This window comes from Artemia sp. Qi Xiang Cuo, chromosome 12 (genome assembly GCF_049724085.1).
Source record: "Artemia sp. Qi Xiang Cuo chromosome 12, ASM4972408v1, whole genome shotgun sequence".
NCBI lineage: Eukaryota > Metazoa > Arthropoda > Branchiopoda > Anostraca > Artemiidae > Artemia > Artemia sp. Qi Xiang Cuo.
In genome coordinates this window covers 69,327,886-69,347,796 of record NC_142805.1, presented here as the reverse complement: position 1 = coordinate 69,347,796, position 19,911 = coordinate 69,327,886, and the positions used below count along the sequence as shown (strand labels likewise).

The following is a 19,911-nucleotide window of genomic DNA, read 5'->3' as shown; positions in this document are numbered from 1 at the left end:
GAATACTTCATGACTTTGATCCGTATTTTAAAATGTCTAATTCCATGCAGTCTATTTTTATTTTTTTTTATTTTTTTTTTGGCTAGAAACTTTTTATTCATTGGCATGCCGTGAAAAATAAAAAATATTCACGCAACGTACCAGGCAATTATAAAAGTAAAAATTATCAGGAAACTTTTGTTTTTTTTTGTGGGGGGGGGGGGAGGTGGGCTAACATTTTTCAATGGACAGTTATTACCTTAAGTCATTTGCGTACATTTTAGTCTTTATTTTTGCACCTTGAGGCTTAATCCCCCCTCCCTGAAATATTTGTCCGACTCGTAAAAACATTAAAAAAAAAATAAAAAAATTGATGTGTTCTATAAAGCTTTTTTTAAAATATCAAATATTGTTTTTAACATATTAAATATTGGAGTAACCAGTATCAATATTCCTCTAATACCGAGCATTTCTAATCAAACAGCGACCCGGCTCAATAGTAACCGAAACTCTAAAAATGTTTGATACCAATAGCTACATCAAAAATATCAGATTTTTATGCTGATTTCAAATACATAAGTTTCATCAAGTTTAGTCTTACTTATCAAAAGTTACGAGCCTGAGAAAATTTGCCTTGTTTTTGAAAAAAGACGGAAACACCCCCTGAAAGTCATCGAATCTTAATGAAAATCACACCACCAGATTCAGCGTGTTAGAGATTTTCAAGCTCCCATCTGCAAAGATGTGGAATTTTGTATTTTTTGCAAGAAGAAAGATCAAAGATGCGTGTTTATTTATTTTTGTTGTTTTCCCAGGGTTGATCATATTGACCCAGTGGTAGTAGAATATCGCGACAGGGTTCATTCAAATGGAAATTAAAAGTTCTAGTGCCCTTTTTAAGTGGCCAAAAAATGGAGGGTAACTAGGCCCCCTCCCACGCTCATTTTTTCCCAAAGTCACCGGATCAAAATTTTGAGACAGCCATTTTGCTCAGTATGGTCGAAAAATATAATAGCTAAGTTTTAGAGGATGAGTTAATCCGTCCTCGGGGGAAGGGCTGCAAGTCATAATATTTGCCCAATGTTTACATATAGAATTGGTTTACTGGGAAGCATACAGACGTTTTGAGGGGGATTGTTTCTGGTGGTGAGGGGGGGGGGTCGGGGGTCATGTGGGAGGATCTTTCCATGGAGGAAATTTTTATGGGGGAAGAGACATTGCTATGAAGGGGGTGTCAGATTTTCCAACTTATTAAAAAAACAAGTGTTTTCCACTGAAAGCAAGGAACAACATCAAAACTTAAAACGAACAGAAGTTATTACGTATATGAGGGGGTTTGTCCCCTAGTCGATATCTCGCTCTTTACGCTAAAGTTTTATAGTACTTTCATAAGAGCTATTTATTCTAATTATACGGCCGTTGTGATTAAGGGTTCATTCTTAAAGAATTGGAACACAATTCGAACTTTACCGTAAAGAGCAAGGTGTTGACTAGGGGGCGAACCACCTAATATACGTAATAAAAATAGAAGTTAGTTACGTAAGTTAATTCGTAAGTTACGTATATTTATTACTAATAAAAACGTTCGTAAATTATATTAAAAGTTCTAGTGCCCTTTTTTAGTAACCCAAAGAATTGGAGGGCAACTAGGCACCCTCCTCCGCTCCTCTTTTCTCAAAATTGTCCGATCAAAATTTTGAGAGAGCCATTTAGCCAAAAAAAAGTAAAATTAATATGCAAATTTTGTTTTAATTATTCATATACTGTGAGCCAAAATCAAAACCGGTATTAATTCAAAAATGTTCAGAAATTAAATAAAAAAAACAGGTTTTTGTTTTTTCTCAACGCTTCGCTTTTTACGCTAAAGTTTGACTCTTTCTCGCAACTCTATTTTTTGAAACAATAAAAAACTTTAGCATAAAGAGCGGGACGTCGAGGAGGGGACAGTCCCTTTCATATACGGAGTACTTTCTGTTCTTTTTAAATTTTTGTTCTGTTCTTTTTAAGCATCTCAAAAGTCTTGGCAAAAATATTTGGAAAATCAAGTAATCGATTTAAAATTTGTATGAATGTTGCAGATAAATTTAAGCTTTAGGGGGTACCAGTACCTGCCTTAAGGTTGCAAAAGCTTTGAAAAGTAAAAAACCAGCCAAAATAAATGGATAAAGTTCTGAATAAAAAGAAATGGAACTGAAACTCAAAGTAGCCCAAAACAATATTTTTTATTTGCGTGCAGAAAAGCATTAAAAGACAGAGAAAAAAAATATATGTATACGCATAAATTAATCAAATCAGACAGTAGCACTCAACACTTTGAAATCATACCTTCCGTGCTTCTAAGACATCCGTCAATATCTAGTAAATTTGGTTTTCAATCAAAACCGGTTGGCTAAGTAAGCAAAATTCTCAAATATTGTTTATAACATATTAAATATTGGAGAATGTAGTAACCAGTATCGATATTCCTCTATTACCGAGTATTTCTAATGACTAGTCAGGATTCAGCCTAAATAACTTTAACATGCATTAGCCCTACTCTTGGGATTTGAGTTGATCCAAAAGTTCTGATTCTTGCTGAATTAGCACCAAGTTCTAATGAGTGGTCATTGGTCAAGTTGATCAATTTCTTAGCCTAGGCCATCTCTTAAAACCATTCCGAGGAAACTATTCTAGAGAACTAGATTTAAAAATTAGAATCAAGAGAGGAGGTAAGTTTTTACGATTGAAAGTATTTCCAAAGATAGGCAAAAATTAGTATCTATCATTTGTTTTGTCCGGCAAATGGCAACAGCATAAAGAGCCATATGCTTATTTCGACATTTTTTGCTTTTTTTACCTCTAGAGGTTTGATCCATTTCTTTATATTTTTTTCTGTTTCTTCAATAAGTTCAATAGGTGGGGCTACTTTATAATTTGTTTCTAAATTAGTGTGTTGAAATATCAATAAAAGTATATTTTCTCCTTTGTCGTTTCTTCTACTCATTTATTTTCTTTTCTATTTGACTAACTTTATCTTTGAAATTTGGCGATCGCAGCATTTAGATCGCAGCATCCAAGAGGAGGAGTGAACATTTCTGATTTAAAGTAATTTCAAAATAGGCAAAGTTTCACAAAGGTACGATCGACGTTGTGTTTGTTATTACATGTGTTTTTATTTTACCATTCTCTCATTGTTTTCAAATGTTTGAGCAATTTTCTTTTATCCTATCCTTCAATGCGTAAATTTGCTTTCCATTTTGTGCGAATATTTTATCATTTGGGTTAAGTGGTAATAATAGATTATTTGTCCTTTGCTTTTAAGGTTCTACTGATGCTTTGTTTTTGTTGTTTTTTTTAGCTACCGTAAACTTGGAGATGTGGATACGTGGCAACCCTTTCCTTCTTGAACAAAATTTCTCCTCTTTTTTGAAGGCTCCAGTGATAATTTGGTTGTTTATTCCAATTACCGTAATCTTGGAGATGTGGATACGTGGCAATCTTTTCTTTTTTGAAGGAAATTTCTCCTTTGTTTGTAGGCTCAATTGATAATTTTTTTGTTCTTTAGCTTCTGTAATCTTGGACATGTGGATACATGGCAACCTTTTCCTTTTTGTAAGAAATTTATCCTGTTTGTAGGCTGCACTCATAATTTTGTTGTTTTCTTTAGCTACCGTAATCTTGGAGATGTGGATACGTGATTATTTGTCCTTTGTTTTTAAGGTTCTACTGATGCTTTGTTTTTTGTTGTTTTTCTTAGCTACCGTAAACTTGGAGATGTGGATACGTGGCAACCTTTTCCTTTATGAACGAAATTTCTCCTCTTTTTTGAAGGCTCCAGTGATAATTTGGCTGTTTATTCTAATTACCGTAATCTTGGAGATGTGGATACGTGGCAATCTTTTCTTTTTTGAGGGAAATTTCTCCTTTGTTTGTAGGCTCAATTGATAATTTTTTTGTTCTTTAGCTTCCGTAATCTTGGACATGTGGATACGTGGCAACTTTTCCCTTTCTGAGAGAAATTTCTTCTTTGTTTATAGGCTCCATTAACAATTTTCTTTTCTAGCTAGCTACCGTAATCTTGGAGATGTAGATACGTAGCAACCTTTTCCTTTTTGAAGGAAATATTTTCTGATAGTCTTTCAACGATCAGTTATAATTTTATTTGGCGTACTTTCTGCTTTTCGAGAAAAATGTATTGATCCTATAGGTAAGTATATAGATATATAGATTACGTCTATATATTTATAGCGTACAGATAAGATATATATGCACGGAAAAATCCTGATAAATTTGCTCCAAAATTACTTCCACCCAAATTTTCTCAGATCTGAAGGATGCGGACATCCATTCCAACCCATTTAAGTTGAGCCGCGTTTGGATTAGCATCACCATCAGCACGAGCTGGAATTTTGCGTTTTGATATGATTTTCTGTTGACACGAAGGGTGTTCGATTTGCAAAATGTAAATTCCATGTCGACGTTATGTCGTTTTTCGACGACAAAAAATCTTTTGTTTGCGGAAGTTATACACTGAAGTGGCGAATTCAAGATGGAAGTTGAATCGATGACATTTCCTTAGAAAAAAAAGGGTTTCTTTGTCTTCAAGACTGTAAGGAACATCAGAATCAGTTAATCGACTGAATGAAATTTGATGTTTGGTTAATTCTGAATTCAATTTTTTGTTGGAACTAGCATAAAAAATACGTTTAATTTTTATTCTCAGTCAACATGAAAGGCACAAATTAAACGTTGCAGAACAAAATGTCGACATGATGTCGATTTTCCATCGATATTATAATGCTAAATCAAGCGCAGACTTTGGGCTTGGAATCATTTACGTTTTTTTTTGTATTGTAAATCCCTTTTATTTTTGAATATACATATCTGAATGAAAATATCTTCCTTTTCACTCATTGTTACATATTATCATCAACATTGAATGAGTTCGGTTCTAGAACTGCACGTTTTTCAGTCAGGCTATATTTTACCATACCAGTATTTTACTGACCTAATTACAAATAATCATAGAAAAGGCAGGAATTTGTTTGCTGTGTTGCATTTCCTTTTGTTTTTACTATTTTTGTCTTTTTCTTCAATTCAGATCTTTTTTAAATGGATTATGAAACCCTTTTTTATTCAATTGGCAAACCAATTCATTTGAACGTGTCCACTCTCCAGCATCTGGTGCACACCACTGGGCCCAACTTGTCCCATCAAGTGTAGTCCGCTCCCGATCTCGCCGTGCTTTCGTACCACGCGTTCAATACATTTACGATGCACGGTGAACCTCTCGCACAGCGGAAAAAAATCACTTGTTTCAAGAAACACAGTAATTCTATGACATTATTAACTTAATTTTCGTTTCTCTTCAGGGATTACCCACTATTATCCACCTGCTGTGCATCTCGAAGCGTCTCTTGCTCCACACTCCACTGCATGTCATACATTTCCGGTTCAGTGCACTCCTTCGCTCCGCGCGTAGAATACCCCACCTTTTGTGCGTGATTATTGAAAGTGTACAGACCTTTAACTCCAGTTCATTTTTTTTCATTTATTTGGTAATAAATACATTTTCATTATGAGATTAGCTAACTAATTAATTCGGACAAATATTGAAGTTTTTTTTATATCATTTGCAAAAGATTTATTATTTACATAGCTATTTACAAATATTGAAGATAGGTTTACACAGCCTATCACAAAGGGGAACGCACAATGACTCTTTTTTTTCAAAAAATGTGACCAGGGACAGATTCAGAATTTTTTCGTGGGGGGGGGGGCAGAGGGGACCAACGACAGTTGGACTCCCAAATCAATATTTTTTGAGTCTCCATCTCCGTAATTAGTGCAAAGTGGATACGCCTTTGAATGTGATTAGCCTTTGGCACGATTTTGAATAGACAGGTTATCTTGTCTCATGCGAAATCATCTTTTAAAACTTGGCAATTATAGAAATATGCATATTCCAATAGTAAAAAAAACCTTTTCGCTAATTAGGAGTTCTGTAATATTTCCGGTTGAAATTCGTTGCTACAAACATCTAATAAAAACGCAACAACAGTTTGCGTCTTAAAAAAAAACCTATCAATTTTCTTTTAAGAAATAAATCAATACGAAGGTGCCAAGAAAAAGAAAAAGTAATGACTAGCTTCCCAAACTTAGTTTTGAGCCTGAAGATTGCTGAGTAAAAAGGATCTATCATTGCCAACTTTTTTTTGCCATTTTTTCCATATTTTATTTTTAATTTTTAAGCAGTAATAAATTTCGTCCAATACTATAGGCAATCAAACTTGAACTATATATATATATATATATATATATATATATATATATATATATATATATATATATATATATATATATATATATATATATATATATATATATATATATATATATATATATATATATATATATATATATATATTAAAAAACTTTTTCCACAAAATAAGTTTTCCAAAGAAAAGTAAAGAACTTTATTAAACAAAAAATGAGCAAAAATAAAATCAAATTATCTACCAAGCGTGCAACTACCACAAATAAGCATCGATAAATAAATGAAACCCAAAACGAACAGAAATCATAATAAATAACCGAGTAAAACTGAAAACGAGCAGAAATTACCATAAGTTGGGCACAAAACCCCTTTGCCTTCACAAGGCCAGAACAAAATTTTCACTTTACTGAAAAAAATCTAATGTTTTTACTTTTATGACTTTAGAATTGAAAAGTTGTAGTAAACGTTTTATTGACTCTATTGCCAGTGAAAGACTATTGAAAGCCTTCGTAGGCTAACTGACGACTTTTTTGCTTCTAATCCAGTTTTATTGCATGGGTTTTGTGTTTTCAGTAAAGCGCTAGTTTTTCAAAATTCTACAAATATGGACAAATATTACGACTCATTTTTTTATTTTCATATATATATAGTATATATATATATATATATATATATATATATATATATATATATATATATATATATATATATATATATATATATATAAATATATGTTTTAAACTTCAACTTCTCTCTTTACTTCTATTAAAAAAAACTACTTTTTTTATAAGTTGATGTATTGATACGATCTTATATAATAAGTGTATTTCTTTGATATCTCTATGTATATTTATTTTTGTTGAGGCTCTGCTCTAATAATTGGCAATTAATAGCATTTTTCAGTGAAAAGGAATTCAGTTTGCCCGGAGAAACATGCTGAAAATGTACGATCACCTAGGAATAAATACTACAAATAAACACTTATTCGTGATCATCCTTCTCGGAAAAAGTACAAAAATTCACGCAATTGTAAATAAAAGTTCGAAACCTTCGTAAGAAGGTTCTCCAATATTCTGGATTTGACGGAATAATTTTCATCAGGATCCCTCCCCTTCTTGGAAATGCTTAACCTTCCTTTCTCAAAAACACGGCAAACGTTTTCTGGATCATAATTGTTGGTGGTAAACTCAATGAATTTTAAATAATTAGAATCAACACAAAAAATCAATTTGTTGATGTGTGTTTCTTATCAAAATTTTTCTTTTAGAGCCCCCTCGAATTTTAGACAAACAAAATTGCCCCCCTCCCCTTCCCTATGATTTGAATAATATTTTTTTTGTATCTTCATTGAACCAAATTGAAAAAAGTCCCCCCCCTAAACTTTCATGAATTAATGCCCCTGTTCTTTGTCCAGAAATCAATAGAGCGTTCTCTGTCACTTTTGACAAAAACATTTACAAAAATATTTAGCAACACTATCGCGTGACGTTTTGCACCGGGGACCTGAAGCTATTCTCCGCCTGTGTGGATCTCTGTTTGTGTCAGTTTACAGTAGGTTCCATTAAAATTTGGCTAATTCTAAGCGTAGTTTTTGGTTAAAAGGATCTAATACAGCTTTCTTTAAAACTTTAGTTTACAAGAATATGGGTACATTCCAGGTGGAAAATTTAACTTAATGTGTATTTACTTAAAATTTAATACTAATTAACTACGAACTTGGAACGATTTATTAATTAATGCCGTAATACGCATTAGAATGATTATTAAAATATGAGCAATTTCAATGAGTAAAATATGGGTAAAATATGAAAAACATGACGTTGATTCTCATGTTACTCATTAATTCTTATAAATTTGGTAATTTCCCTTCATTTTTATTAACTTGATGATCACTGAGCAGAAAATAATACACTCAATATGCTAATTAACCATATTCACAAAAATTTAATATAGATTTTAAGACGAGGTTAATTTTTAATCATTCCAGCTGTTAGTTCACACACTTGGAACGAACAATTTAATTCTTATTAAATACCAAGGCTCTATCCAGGGGGTAGGGGTTTTGACCCCCCTCCCGAAATGTTTGTCTGACTCGTAAAAACATAACTAAAATGGATATAAACAGATTTTTATGCGTTTTTTAGTTTTTTGTCTAAGCCCCCCTCCCAAAAAAAATCCTTACGCAACCCCCTCCCCCAAAAAAAAATTCCCGGATGCGGCTGTTTGAATTTCGTTGTTAGCTTGAAGAGGCTGTTTTAATTAGTATGGAAGAAACTATATTGGAGAGGGCTACTTTAACTAACTGTCTTTCTAGGGGTCTTATTTCTAATGGATTCTACTCGTTAATATGTCAGAGACTGTCCTTTGCGGATCTTTTATGACCCCCACGATCCGTGGGAACAAGCCCATTCCCAGCCTTCTCAAGTGCATAGCCTACTAACCGCCCCTGGAACTTTTGTCTCAATAAATTTGTGTCAAGTGTATATTCTAAAAGTTTGTCCATGTTTCACCTTCTGCTTAACTGTACATATACCTTTTATGATTAATCAATAAAGACAATATCTTGAAGTAAACATTCTTTACTGTTTCAGAGAACTTACATCAGCCTATACAAAGTATACAGGTTTACAACGGGCAACATACTCACATGTGCTTAGAATTTATAGATTTGAGTTTAAAACAAAGATCAGTAAATGACACTGGTAGATTAAAATTTTTTATTTTTGTAACTAAAAAGAATATTCAAATAATATTTGTTGAACTTTAACAGAGAATTGGCTTTTTCTTTGAAAAGGGATGTAAAAAACCTCTTTTTTTCAGAGATTCATCTATTTTAGAAATCACCAGTGAAAGATATTACAGTTCAAAACAATTATGACTAACTCTTTCAATAGTCTTTAAAGAGAATATGCTTTGGCCGGCTCTTGCCTACAATTTACCATATAAAAAAGAAAATACGGTCACACGGTGTAGAATATTTTGAAAGTGGCTAGCCCCTCAGTAATCAGCATAAGAAATGGATCAGTTAATCACTCTAAGCCCCTCCCCAACTTATATCTGTGCCTCCATGAACGCTAGACCTGGACCCAGACCCAGCCGGGACCCGCAACTTTATGTGCTCAAAATCATGATACAAATTTTGAAATGTACGGGTTTGATATATTAAAATTGTTATTTTCCTCGTTTCATAACGATCGTGTATTTTCCTCGTTGCGATATTTAAAGCAATCAACGGCTTAAAGAAGCTATAATTATTTTTTTAAAATAAGTTCTACAGTTCAAATTACGAAATGCAAATAGCTAGCATATTTGAATTCCAACAGTTTTTTCCTGGAATTCAAAACCAGAGTATAAGAACTTGTACTAACAGAAAGGTTTTTAGATGATATATACCAAACAACACAGGCGTTGACTCACGAAAATGAAGGGGACAAGGATTTTTTTTTCTTAACAAAAATGATATTTTTTTAAATCGAGGGGGGAAAATTCAGCTTTTTTCGATTTCGTCAATGAAAATACACACAAAAAAAGTACTTTTCAAAAATCTAATGAGGGAGGAACGATTAATTATCATTTTTCAGGGATAGAACCAGGGTTGCTAGGCCCACTTGCTAGCTACACGACTCTTTAGAGCTTGGGATCCGCATTAAAAAAAAGAAGAAAAGAACGTCAGTCTTGTTTCCAATAAGCTGAAACAATGGTTTAATGGAAGGGGGAGAATTCAACAGAGGACAAGGTCTTTAATTACCTTTGTTTATTCAAAAAGTCAGCGTTTATATATGATTTTTAGCGTTTTGAAAAGTTCCGAACTTCTGAAAGGTGGAGAGCCCCAGTCTACCTCATCTTGCTGTGCAATTTTTAATTTGAAAAACCAATGTAAAACATTACTGACTATGTCGTAGAGAAAAGCCAGGCGATGAGATAAAAAGAGCATTTTCAATCTACAAAACGCAAGAAAATAAAAAAAGACATCCAAGACATGTTTTGCCTTTTCTTAAGATAAATGTTGTACCTCATGTTATAAAATACCGGGAAATATTTTACTTGAAGGCTTTTCAGGTGACCAGGGGTGGATACATAATTGATATTTCGAGGGCATTGATAAAATTTGGCTCTGCCATCGCCATTTTCACTCCCCCCAACCCTGTAATTTGTGCAATCTTCAACCCGCTGTGGAGGGAGGGGGTATGTACCCCTAAAATCACCCCTTGAACCCGCCTCAGCGGGTGACTCCCAAACAGAAAATTGGTGATAGCTAATCAGAGCTGGTTTTAATAGATATTCTTATAGACATGAGATGTGTGTTATGGGAAAATTTTCTTTCCTAAGCGAAGCCAGATTCTATTTTCCAAGCCTGCTCCACCTACTTGTACATATCCTGGAGTGTCACTTATTCCACCGTTTATGGCACATTTCTACCACACTGTACTACGCCAGCGCTGGCACCAATTCAAGGAAAATTAGGAGAGAGGTACAACGCATTTTTAAATATCTAGAGGGGGAATTTTTTTCCTTTTTAAAAATACAAAAAAAGGGGTTTTTCGATGAAAACGCTTAAAACAGTTTTTTTCAAAAATCTAAGGGGCCAAAGAAATCTAAGGGGACCGTAATCCCAAGCCCCACCCCACCCCACCCCTCACCCCTTCATTGACATTCCTGTACGTAAGAGGCGTTCAAACCAAGTTTGGGACAATTTTGCCATATATGGCATGTACCACCTGGTATATATGGATTTAAGAAGTGGGGGCTTCTCATTATTTTCTTTTGAATTGCCTGAGGTAAAGCAATTCTTATGAAACACATGTTTGAAATTGGCCCATAAAAGCGTCCTACTTGAATGGAAATGTTGGCACGAATGACATTCCGCAGTCATAAATTTGTTTAAAGTTTTGTTATTCTAAGGATTCAAACACATTAGATGCTCTCTTGGTTTCAGAATTCTCTAAAGAAAATAAAGCCAGGAAAGTGGCAATCAAAAGATAATATTAAGAGAAACTAAACGTAAATGAAAAGTTTTTGATAAAAGTAGAATTTTAAAATTTGGGGTGAAAATAAAAACTACCATTTCAGAATAGGGTATGCAGTAAATTAATCAAGCGCCTATTAACACAGCCGGGATACCGTCAGATGGCTAATTTGACAGTGTATATATATGTTACCGTGAATGTCCGAAATATGGTTAATATCGACATTCACCAGTGAATGTTCGAAATTCCTTTTCCTCTGCTTGGATTCAATTAGCTTTGCGAGTCACCTTTTCCAGTCTTATGCAGGCTATGATGGTAAAGCTAAAGTTAGGTTAGGTTGAATAATGCCAGTCTAGGTTAGATTAGGTTATATTAGGTTAAATTTGGTTCTAAATATCAGAAATGGGTTAAAAACCTAAGCTAAGCTAATCTAATCTAACTTAACTTGTCATTATCAAACCTTACATTAAATTGAAGAAGTTGACTAGCAACGCTGACTAAATCCAAGGAAAAAAAAGTAATTCTGGACATTCACCGGTGAATGTCGACATTAACCAATTTGCGGACACTCACGGCAACATATATACAATCTTGAAATTAGCCAACCAACCAATCACTATAACTGATAAGTAACAGTTTTTCTAAGAATTTCTTAGAACCTATAGCCTATATTTACAGTGAATATACCCCCACCCATGGGTACCCATAAGGGGGACAGGAGTGGGCACCAGCCCCCTCGTGGCTGAATAATGCTGCCTTATTTTTATATTTTTGTTTTGAGATTTCTATTATACAGCATTAAAAGTGCCAATTAGATCAGGTAAGCCCCCTCCTGAAATTCAGCTTATGGGCGCCCTTGCCCCCATCCCTCTATGTGCAAATATATACCCAAAATTACATCCTGAATTCAAATATGATATTCATTTGCACCACAAATGAACTTTACTCCCATATTAGCCATATGGTGGATATTCCACACAGCCACGATAGGATAGAAATCAGCTTTTAGTTCATTCATTAAGTAAATGTTATTGCCTAGCAAAGTATTATCAAGACAAAATGCATTTGAATCGTCCGGTGAAGTATTCTAATTCAATTTGTTTTACCAGATTTGAAAATGCTATCAGACTGCTCCAGAAGTGAAGTTTCCACAAAATAGCCTGTTAAGTTTTCTTAGGTAGAATGTTTGGTATTTCAGAAGAAAAAAAGTTGGAAAAATGTGCATTCAACAACTCTGAGCCCTTCACACTCATAATGTTTCATCTCTGCCTCTCTTTCCTTTTTACTTTTTCTGTAGTTGAAACCCTATTAAAGCACTGAATTTAAAAAAACCATGTGGCACAGATTAAAAATTTAGTGCACCCCATCTCTAATATGAAGCTGATCTTCTGGAGCACTGTTGATTCTAGAGAGCTGGAGTTCTTAAATTTGGGTGGAGAATGAATTTTCAAGTATAGTTTTAGATGAAATGTGTCAAAGTAGTATTATGTAAAGTAAAAAAAAATGCATCCAATTCTAAAGAGGGTGTGAGGTCGTGTTACAATATTCAAAAGGTTCGGGGACCTGGAAAGGGGTAAAAAATGTTGAACCAGAGAGCAACGCCGTACCTAGAGGAGGGGTTAAGGGGTTTAAACCCCCTTCCCGAAATATATGTCTGACTCGCAAAAGCGTCACAAAAAAGGATATAGACAATAATTTATGCGTTTTTGAGGCGTTTTTTGTGTAAACATCTCCCCCCCCCAAAAAAAAAACAAAAAAATACTTGAGTAAAATACGCCCCCCCCCCCCCCGAAAGAAAATCTTAGATACGGCCCTTTTGGAAAGGCTGTGGTAACTAAAAATTGACTTAAATGACCATTCGTTACGGGCACAGTTTATAGATAATTCTATAAACTGTGGTTACGGGTCAATACAGTCTTATACTACATTTTTGTGGAAACATGAACATGCTTCGTCAACTGACTTTCTAATCAAATTGTTTTGTAGTCAATCCTTTTAAAGGAAGTTTGAAATATTATGAAAAGTAGAAGCAATAACATTAATATTCAATTCCTAGCATAGCAATAGCTTCTGGCAAAGCCCGTGCAGCAGCTATTAGCCAATAATTAGTACAAATGTTGGTATAAGTTCTGAGCTAAACAGGCAAGAGCGGATGATTTTTTACGCATTTGAGGGGGGGCAATAATAAAAGTTTGAGGGGACGAAGGACAATAATAAAAGAATTCATTTTACAATTTGAATAAGAAATTCCAAGAAATTCAAAAAAACTGAGGATTTTGAAGGGGAGATGAGCCCCAAGCCCTTTCCCTTGTGTACGTCCCTGGAGCTAAGTTACAACTGATTAGAAACACAACCATAACATTTTTCAGGGGCGGAATAATACCAGGACTTAACTTTTTACCTGGACATAGGTTGTATTATTTGTCATTTGCTCTGTTGATACACATCCTTTTATATTTTATTCTTTTCCAGAGGGGAGGGGGGGCATCATCATATGAGGTTCATATATTAGGTATGTTTCAAAGCAGAATTCTCTGACAGTGATCCCGGACAATTTCCGCAAATAATAAAAGCAGATATTTTATTTTAAATAGTTTTTTAATTAATACATAGACAGGTTAAAAATAGCACATTTTTACTAATGTATCAATTTTAGAATCGTTCTGGCCTAGGAGACGAATTTTTCAACTCTGGCCCGATGTAAAGAGAATGGAAAACTTATGAGAGATGGATCTTCGGCAACTTTCCGTGAAAAGGCAGGGATTTAAATGCAAGCGCCACCGCTAGTTTAGTGTCTGATGAAGATTAAATATGTAGAAAATTTAAAATAATACCGTGGGATTAATATAATGAATCTACAAGGCTTTTGAATTAAATCTGAGCTTTTTCTTCCGGTGTTACTTCCGGCTCCTATCTGCAAAAATGTGGAATTTTGTATTTTTTGTCAGAAGAAAGATCACGGATGCGTGTTTATTTGTTTTTCTTTTTCTTTTGGTTTTCCCAGGGGTGATCGTATTGATCCAGTAGTCCTAGAATATCGTAAGAGGGTTCATTTGAATGGAAATTAAAAGTTCTAATGCCCTTTTTAAGTGAACCAAAAAATTGGAGGGCAACTTGGCCCCTTCCCGCGCTCATTTTTTCCCCAAAGTCACCCAATCAAAATTGAGATACCCATTTTGTTCAGCATAGTCGAAAATCTAATAAATATTTCCTTGAGGATGACTTAATCTCCCAGTATTCCCGGGGGAAGGGCTGGAAGTTGTGAACTTTGCCCAGCGTTTACATATAGTATTGGTTAATGATAAGTATAAGGACGTTTCAGGAGGGATTTTTTCCTGATGGGGGGTGTCGGAGACGGGGGTTACGGGGGAGGATCCTTCCATAGAGGATGTTTCCTTGGGGGAAGGGACATTTCTATGAAGGGGGCGCCGGATTTCCCAGCATTATTTAAAAACAATCAGAAATTAAATAAAAAAAACTAGTTTTTTAAACTGAAAGTAAGGTGCAACATTAAAACTTAAAACAAACAGAAATTATTACGTATATGAGGGGGTTCACCCTCAAGTCAATACCTAACCCTTTTCGCTAAAGTTTTTTTTAGTACTTTCAAAAGAGCTATCTATTCTAATTAACCGGCCTTTGTGATTTAGGGGCTTGTGATTCGAACAAAATTCGAAATTCGAAAATTCGAGCGTAAAGAGCAAGGTATCGACTAGAAGGTAAACTCCCTAATATACGTAATAAAACATACGAATACAGAAGTTCGTTACGGAAGTTAATTCGTAAGTTACGTCAGAACAAAATTTCGAGATAGCCATTTAGCCAAAAAAGTAAAATTAATATGCAAATTTCGTTTAAATTATTCATGTAGGGTGAGCCAAAATCAAAGCTGCATTAATTCAAAAACATTCAGAAATTAAATTTAATAAAAACAAGTTTTTTTTAACTGAAAGTAAGGAGCGACATTAAAACTTAAAACGAATAGAAATTATTCCGTGTATGAAAGGGGCTGTCCCCTCCTCAATACCTCGCTCTTTACGCTGAAGTTTGAATCTGTCACACAACTTTATTTTTTAAAACAATAAAAAAAAACTTTAGCGTAAAGAGCGGGGTATTGAGGAGGGGACGGCTCCTTTCATATACGGAATAATTTCTGTTCGTTTTAAGTTTTAATGTCGCTCCTTACTTTCAATTAAAAAAAAACTTGTTTTTTTAATTTAATTTAAGTTAAAATCTAGTCTCCACAAAGTAGGTCCAAGATAGGTAGGAAAAATTTTTGAAGGTTAAGAAGGCTAAATAACTTTAAGCTGCTAGGCCCATTGATAACAGGATTCTTTTTTCCATGCCTTCACTAAATTTTGGAGTAACTTAAAAGATAAGAATGTACCAGTTTAGGAGAGGCTAAAATGAAGGAACAATGTCATCAAACTCTAGATGGAGTTGTAATTCTCCTTTTCAACACTAGCTCTAGCGCTAGCTTTTACTTTTACAAGTTTTCGTAGCTCTTTGATCCATTACAGAAACACACTGAAATTTCTTCATCAGAAGACATTTTTCATTGGATGGACTTGAAACTCGGATGCCGAAGTGAAATTCAATTCCTGTCAGAACCTACATTTAAAGTGAACTCACCTGTATGTCCGTTATTTTTCATCGTTATTCGTTTTGGCCTCGCATCGTAATTGACTAAGAAAATTGGCTGAAACTTTTCTGGCACTGCTTCCGATGGTACAATATCTATAGGTGATTGCTCTGTCCCACCACATTGAGGATCAACACTGGACCAATGATCCGGTCCTGAAAGAATTTTTTTAGGGGAACGAAACGGTAATCTTGGTATAAAAGAATGATAGCCGGGGTAACAACATTCTAACCCACAAATTAATTTCTACTAAACAGCATAATATTAAAGTTAAACACATAGGCCTACTAATGAAAATTCTGGTATAAACTAACAATAAAGGACTGCAGTATTTCGTGTGTCCACGATGCAAAAAAAGGTTGTAACATTTTTTTAAAAGTTAATTATGACGGTAGTTGGACTTTATATGAGACAGTGGTGACGGCTTCAATGCTAATTGGAGAGCACTTTTAAAACGTGGGCTATAACCCAAATGTTTAATTAGACTAGACAGGGATGTTCGAATTTATTTGAAAGGGGAGTAACTAAAGAGGGAACCAATTTGAATAGGGCAAAAATGAATAACTCACTACGATTAAGATTACTTTCAGTTGAAAAAGACTTGTTTTTTTTATTTAATTTCTGATTGTTTTTTAAATAATCCCAGGAAATCTGGCCCACCTCCACGGAGAAGTATTCTCCCCGTGGATATATCCTCTAGACAATTTAGTCCCGGTGAAAATTTCCCCAGGACAATTACCCTTTACAACTCACCGCGTAAAATTGAGATGGAAAAGAGAAAGCAAGAACTATAAAAAGAATTTTGTATAGGAATTCAGGTAAATTCTCCCAGTGTATAATTTCCTTTGACAAGTTCAGCCCTCGGAAACTTCTCTCCCCATGGAAAGTTCCCCGTGAAAAAAAAAAACAGCAGAAAATTCATAATCCATCTCTAAAATATATGCAGGTTTTCTAACAATGCCTGCTATGTGTAAACAATGGGCAATTTTTATAACTTAAATAGCTTTCCCTTGGGGCTCTGGGGGGTTATGTTATATCCATAGGCACAGTTATCAGGCCTTTCAACTATGATGAACAAAATGGATTTCTCAAATTTTAATCGGACGATTTTGAGAAAAAGGGGTGGGGAGGGGGCCTAGTTTCCCTCCAATCTTTTTGGTCACTTAAAAAGGGCACCAGAACTTTTGATTTCCGTTTAAATGACCTTTTTCACATATTCTAGGACCACTGGGTCGATACTACCCCCCCTGGAAAAAAAATATCACACAAATAAACACACACATCCGTGATCTTTTCTGGCAAAAAACTGCAAAATTCCATTTTTTTCAGATAGAAGCTTGAAACCACTACAAAAGGTTTTCTGATATATTGAATCTGATGGTGTGATTTTCATTAAGATTCTGTGACTTTTAGGGGATGTTTCTCCCTATTTTCGAAAATAAGGCAAATTTTCTCAGGCTCGTAACCTTTGATGGGTAAGACTAAACTTAATTAAACTTATACATTTGAAATCCGCATAAAAATCTGATTCTTTTGATATATCTGTTGGTATCAACATTTTGTTTTTTAGAGTTTCGGTTACTATTGAGCCGGGTGATAATTATCATAATTATAGTTTGGTGAATGGACAGATCTAAGACTAATGGATCTAATTATATGAATATGTTGTCACTTTGGTGCAAGTTACAACAGCAAGCGTTTTGCAAATCCATTTTTCAGTGATACTATAAGCCTTAAAACCCTCTTTGGGTTGCTGGTTTTCAGTTTTTTCATGGATCTTTGCACTTTGAAGATAAAGCAGGTCTATTATAGATAAAGCAGCTATATTAGATTTACACTTTATTGCTTGCAAACAATGAATTTTAGAATGTAGTTAGTGAATGAAAATTAGCTACAGTTTCGTAACTCATACGTTTTTGCAACTTACACGTCTAACGCAACTTACGGTATTTGATAGCTTTCCAACAGTTTGTGGTGATGAACTGTAAGTAAGGAGTACTGCATATAAATTTAGACTTTATTTTAATTTAGTTTGCAATTTTAATTTAGATTACATAAATTTAGATTTTATAAATTTATAAACTATAAATTTATATACAGTGGTAGGAGCGACGCGGCTCAATAATAACCAAAACTCTAAAAGATGGAATTTTGATATCAGTAGATACATCAAAAGCATCAGCTTATCATGGTGATTTCAAACATGTAAGATTTGAAATCATTACGTGTAGTGTTACCCATTAAAGACTACGAGTCTGATAAAAATTTGTCGAATTTCCAAAAAAGGGCTGAAAAAGGCAAGGAATCCTAATGAAAATCACATCATCAGATTCAGCGTACCAGAAAATATTACTGTAGAAGTTTCAAGCTCCCATCGGCAAAACTTTGGAATTTTATATTTTTTGCCAGAAGACAGATCACGGATGTGTGTTTATTCGTTTGTTTATTTTTTTCCCAGGGATGACCTCATTAAATCAATAGTCCTAGAATATGGGTAGAGGGCTCATTAGAACGGAAATTAAAACTTCTAGTGCCCTCTTTAATTGACAAAGAAGATTAGAGGGCAACTAGCCCACCTCCTACGCCCTCCTTTTGTTGTCTGATATAGTTTTTTGAAATGGCCCTTTTATTCAGTATAGTTGGAAGGTCCAATGACTATGTCTTTGGGGATAACATGACCCCCTACAGTCCCTGAAAAAGGTCTGTAGGTCATGACATTTGCCCATTGTTTACGCATAGTATTTGTTACTAAGAAGTATAAAGACATTTCTGGAAAGGGAGGGGGAATTTCCTGCTCGGGGAATTTTCCATAGAGATGGTAGCTTCTGGTGGGTGCACTTTCCATAGGAAATTTTACACAGGGGGATTTTGTCAGAATTCCTGTACAAAATTCTTTTTATTTGTCTTACTTTCTGTTTGCTGACTCAATTTTACATGTGGAGATGTTAAGCGGAAATGCCATAGAGAATTTTGACCGGATTGGAGTTGCGTAGAGTGTCTGTCCGTAGGGGGATGATTTTACACTTGAGAAATTTTCCATGGGGAAGTTTTCCGTGAGATAAATTCTCTAGGGGAAAGTTTCTTCAACAATAACTTTCTACCCGGAAGCAAGGGGGTGGGTATTTGCGGGAGAACGTTTACACGGAGGAGGGAATAACCGGCATGATTACGTAGGAGAAGGAATTGTTCATGGATGGGGAACCGGATGTCCCGGTATTATTTGAAACGATCAGAAATGAAAAAAAAAATTCAAGTGCAAGTAGGGACCAACATCGAAACTTAAACGAAAAGTTTGAATTTTGCCCCAATTCTTTAAGAACGACTTCTGAAACACAAGAGTCGTTTAATTAGAACAAAAGAAGCTTTTTTTTAAAGTACTACAGAAAATTAGCCTGAAGAGCGAGGTATTGAGGAAGGGCAATCCTTCTCATATGTAATAATCCCTGTTCCAAAAATATATGACAAGAATAAGCCAATAAGTGCAACAGATCATTTTCATGACAGAAAGTCCCATTTTAGCTGGTGTACTAAGTTTCACAGGGATTCTAGACCTTAGGAGGCTTACGCAAAGCTGGGAAGAGTAGATTTCTCCTTGCCTTAAGTCATGTGTAAGCGAACTGAAAGATCTGATCAGAAGAAGCCTTGCCTTTTTTTCCCATATTAGTCTCTTTATTAGTAGCCATAAGACGATTAGAAATTAGATCAGCTCAAAAAAGCTCAGAGCTAAATAATTAAAACTGTAGAACGGTAGCTACTGTGGTAGAAGGATGTGATATGATAGGATGCGCGTCTAGTAAAAACTACAACTGATAACTTGCTGCAGCACCGAGCAGCCTGAGGTCAACAAAGCTGCACGTGCTCCTCCTCTAGCCAAATATATTCAAAGCCTCAGTCTTTAAACCTCCCAAGAAGTTCCAATTTCCCTGAGACCTTTCCTTACGACATCCTCCCACCCTATTCGGGGACAAACTGCTTTTGCGTTTGACCCTAAATTGTTGGCCGACAAAAACAATCTTTAGCAATCAGCCATCCTTCATACTCAGAACGTGTCCTAGCTGAAGGCCTGT

General features: G+C 34.8%; 1 protein-coding gene across 1 annotated transcript in view; it reads right to left on the bottom strand.

Moving 5' to 3' along the window:
• Nucleotides 1-19,911, bottom strand: part of LOC148946445 (carbonic anhydrase-like) — a 98,236-nt gene that overhangs the window by 21,578 nt on the left and 56,747 nt on the right. The window contains exon 5 of the mRNA XM_089098469.1: nt 15,835-15,999. Within this exon, the coding sequence (XP_088954595.1) occupies nt 15,835-15,999 (165 nt within the window). The remainder of the gene's footprint in view (nt 1-15,834; nt 16,000-19,911) is intronic.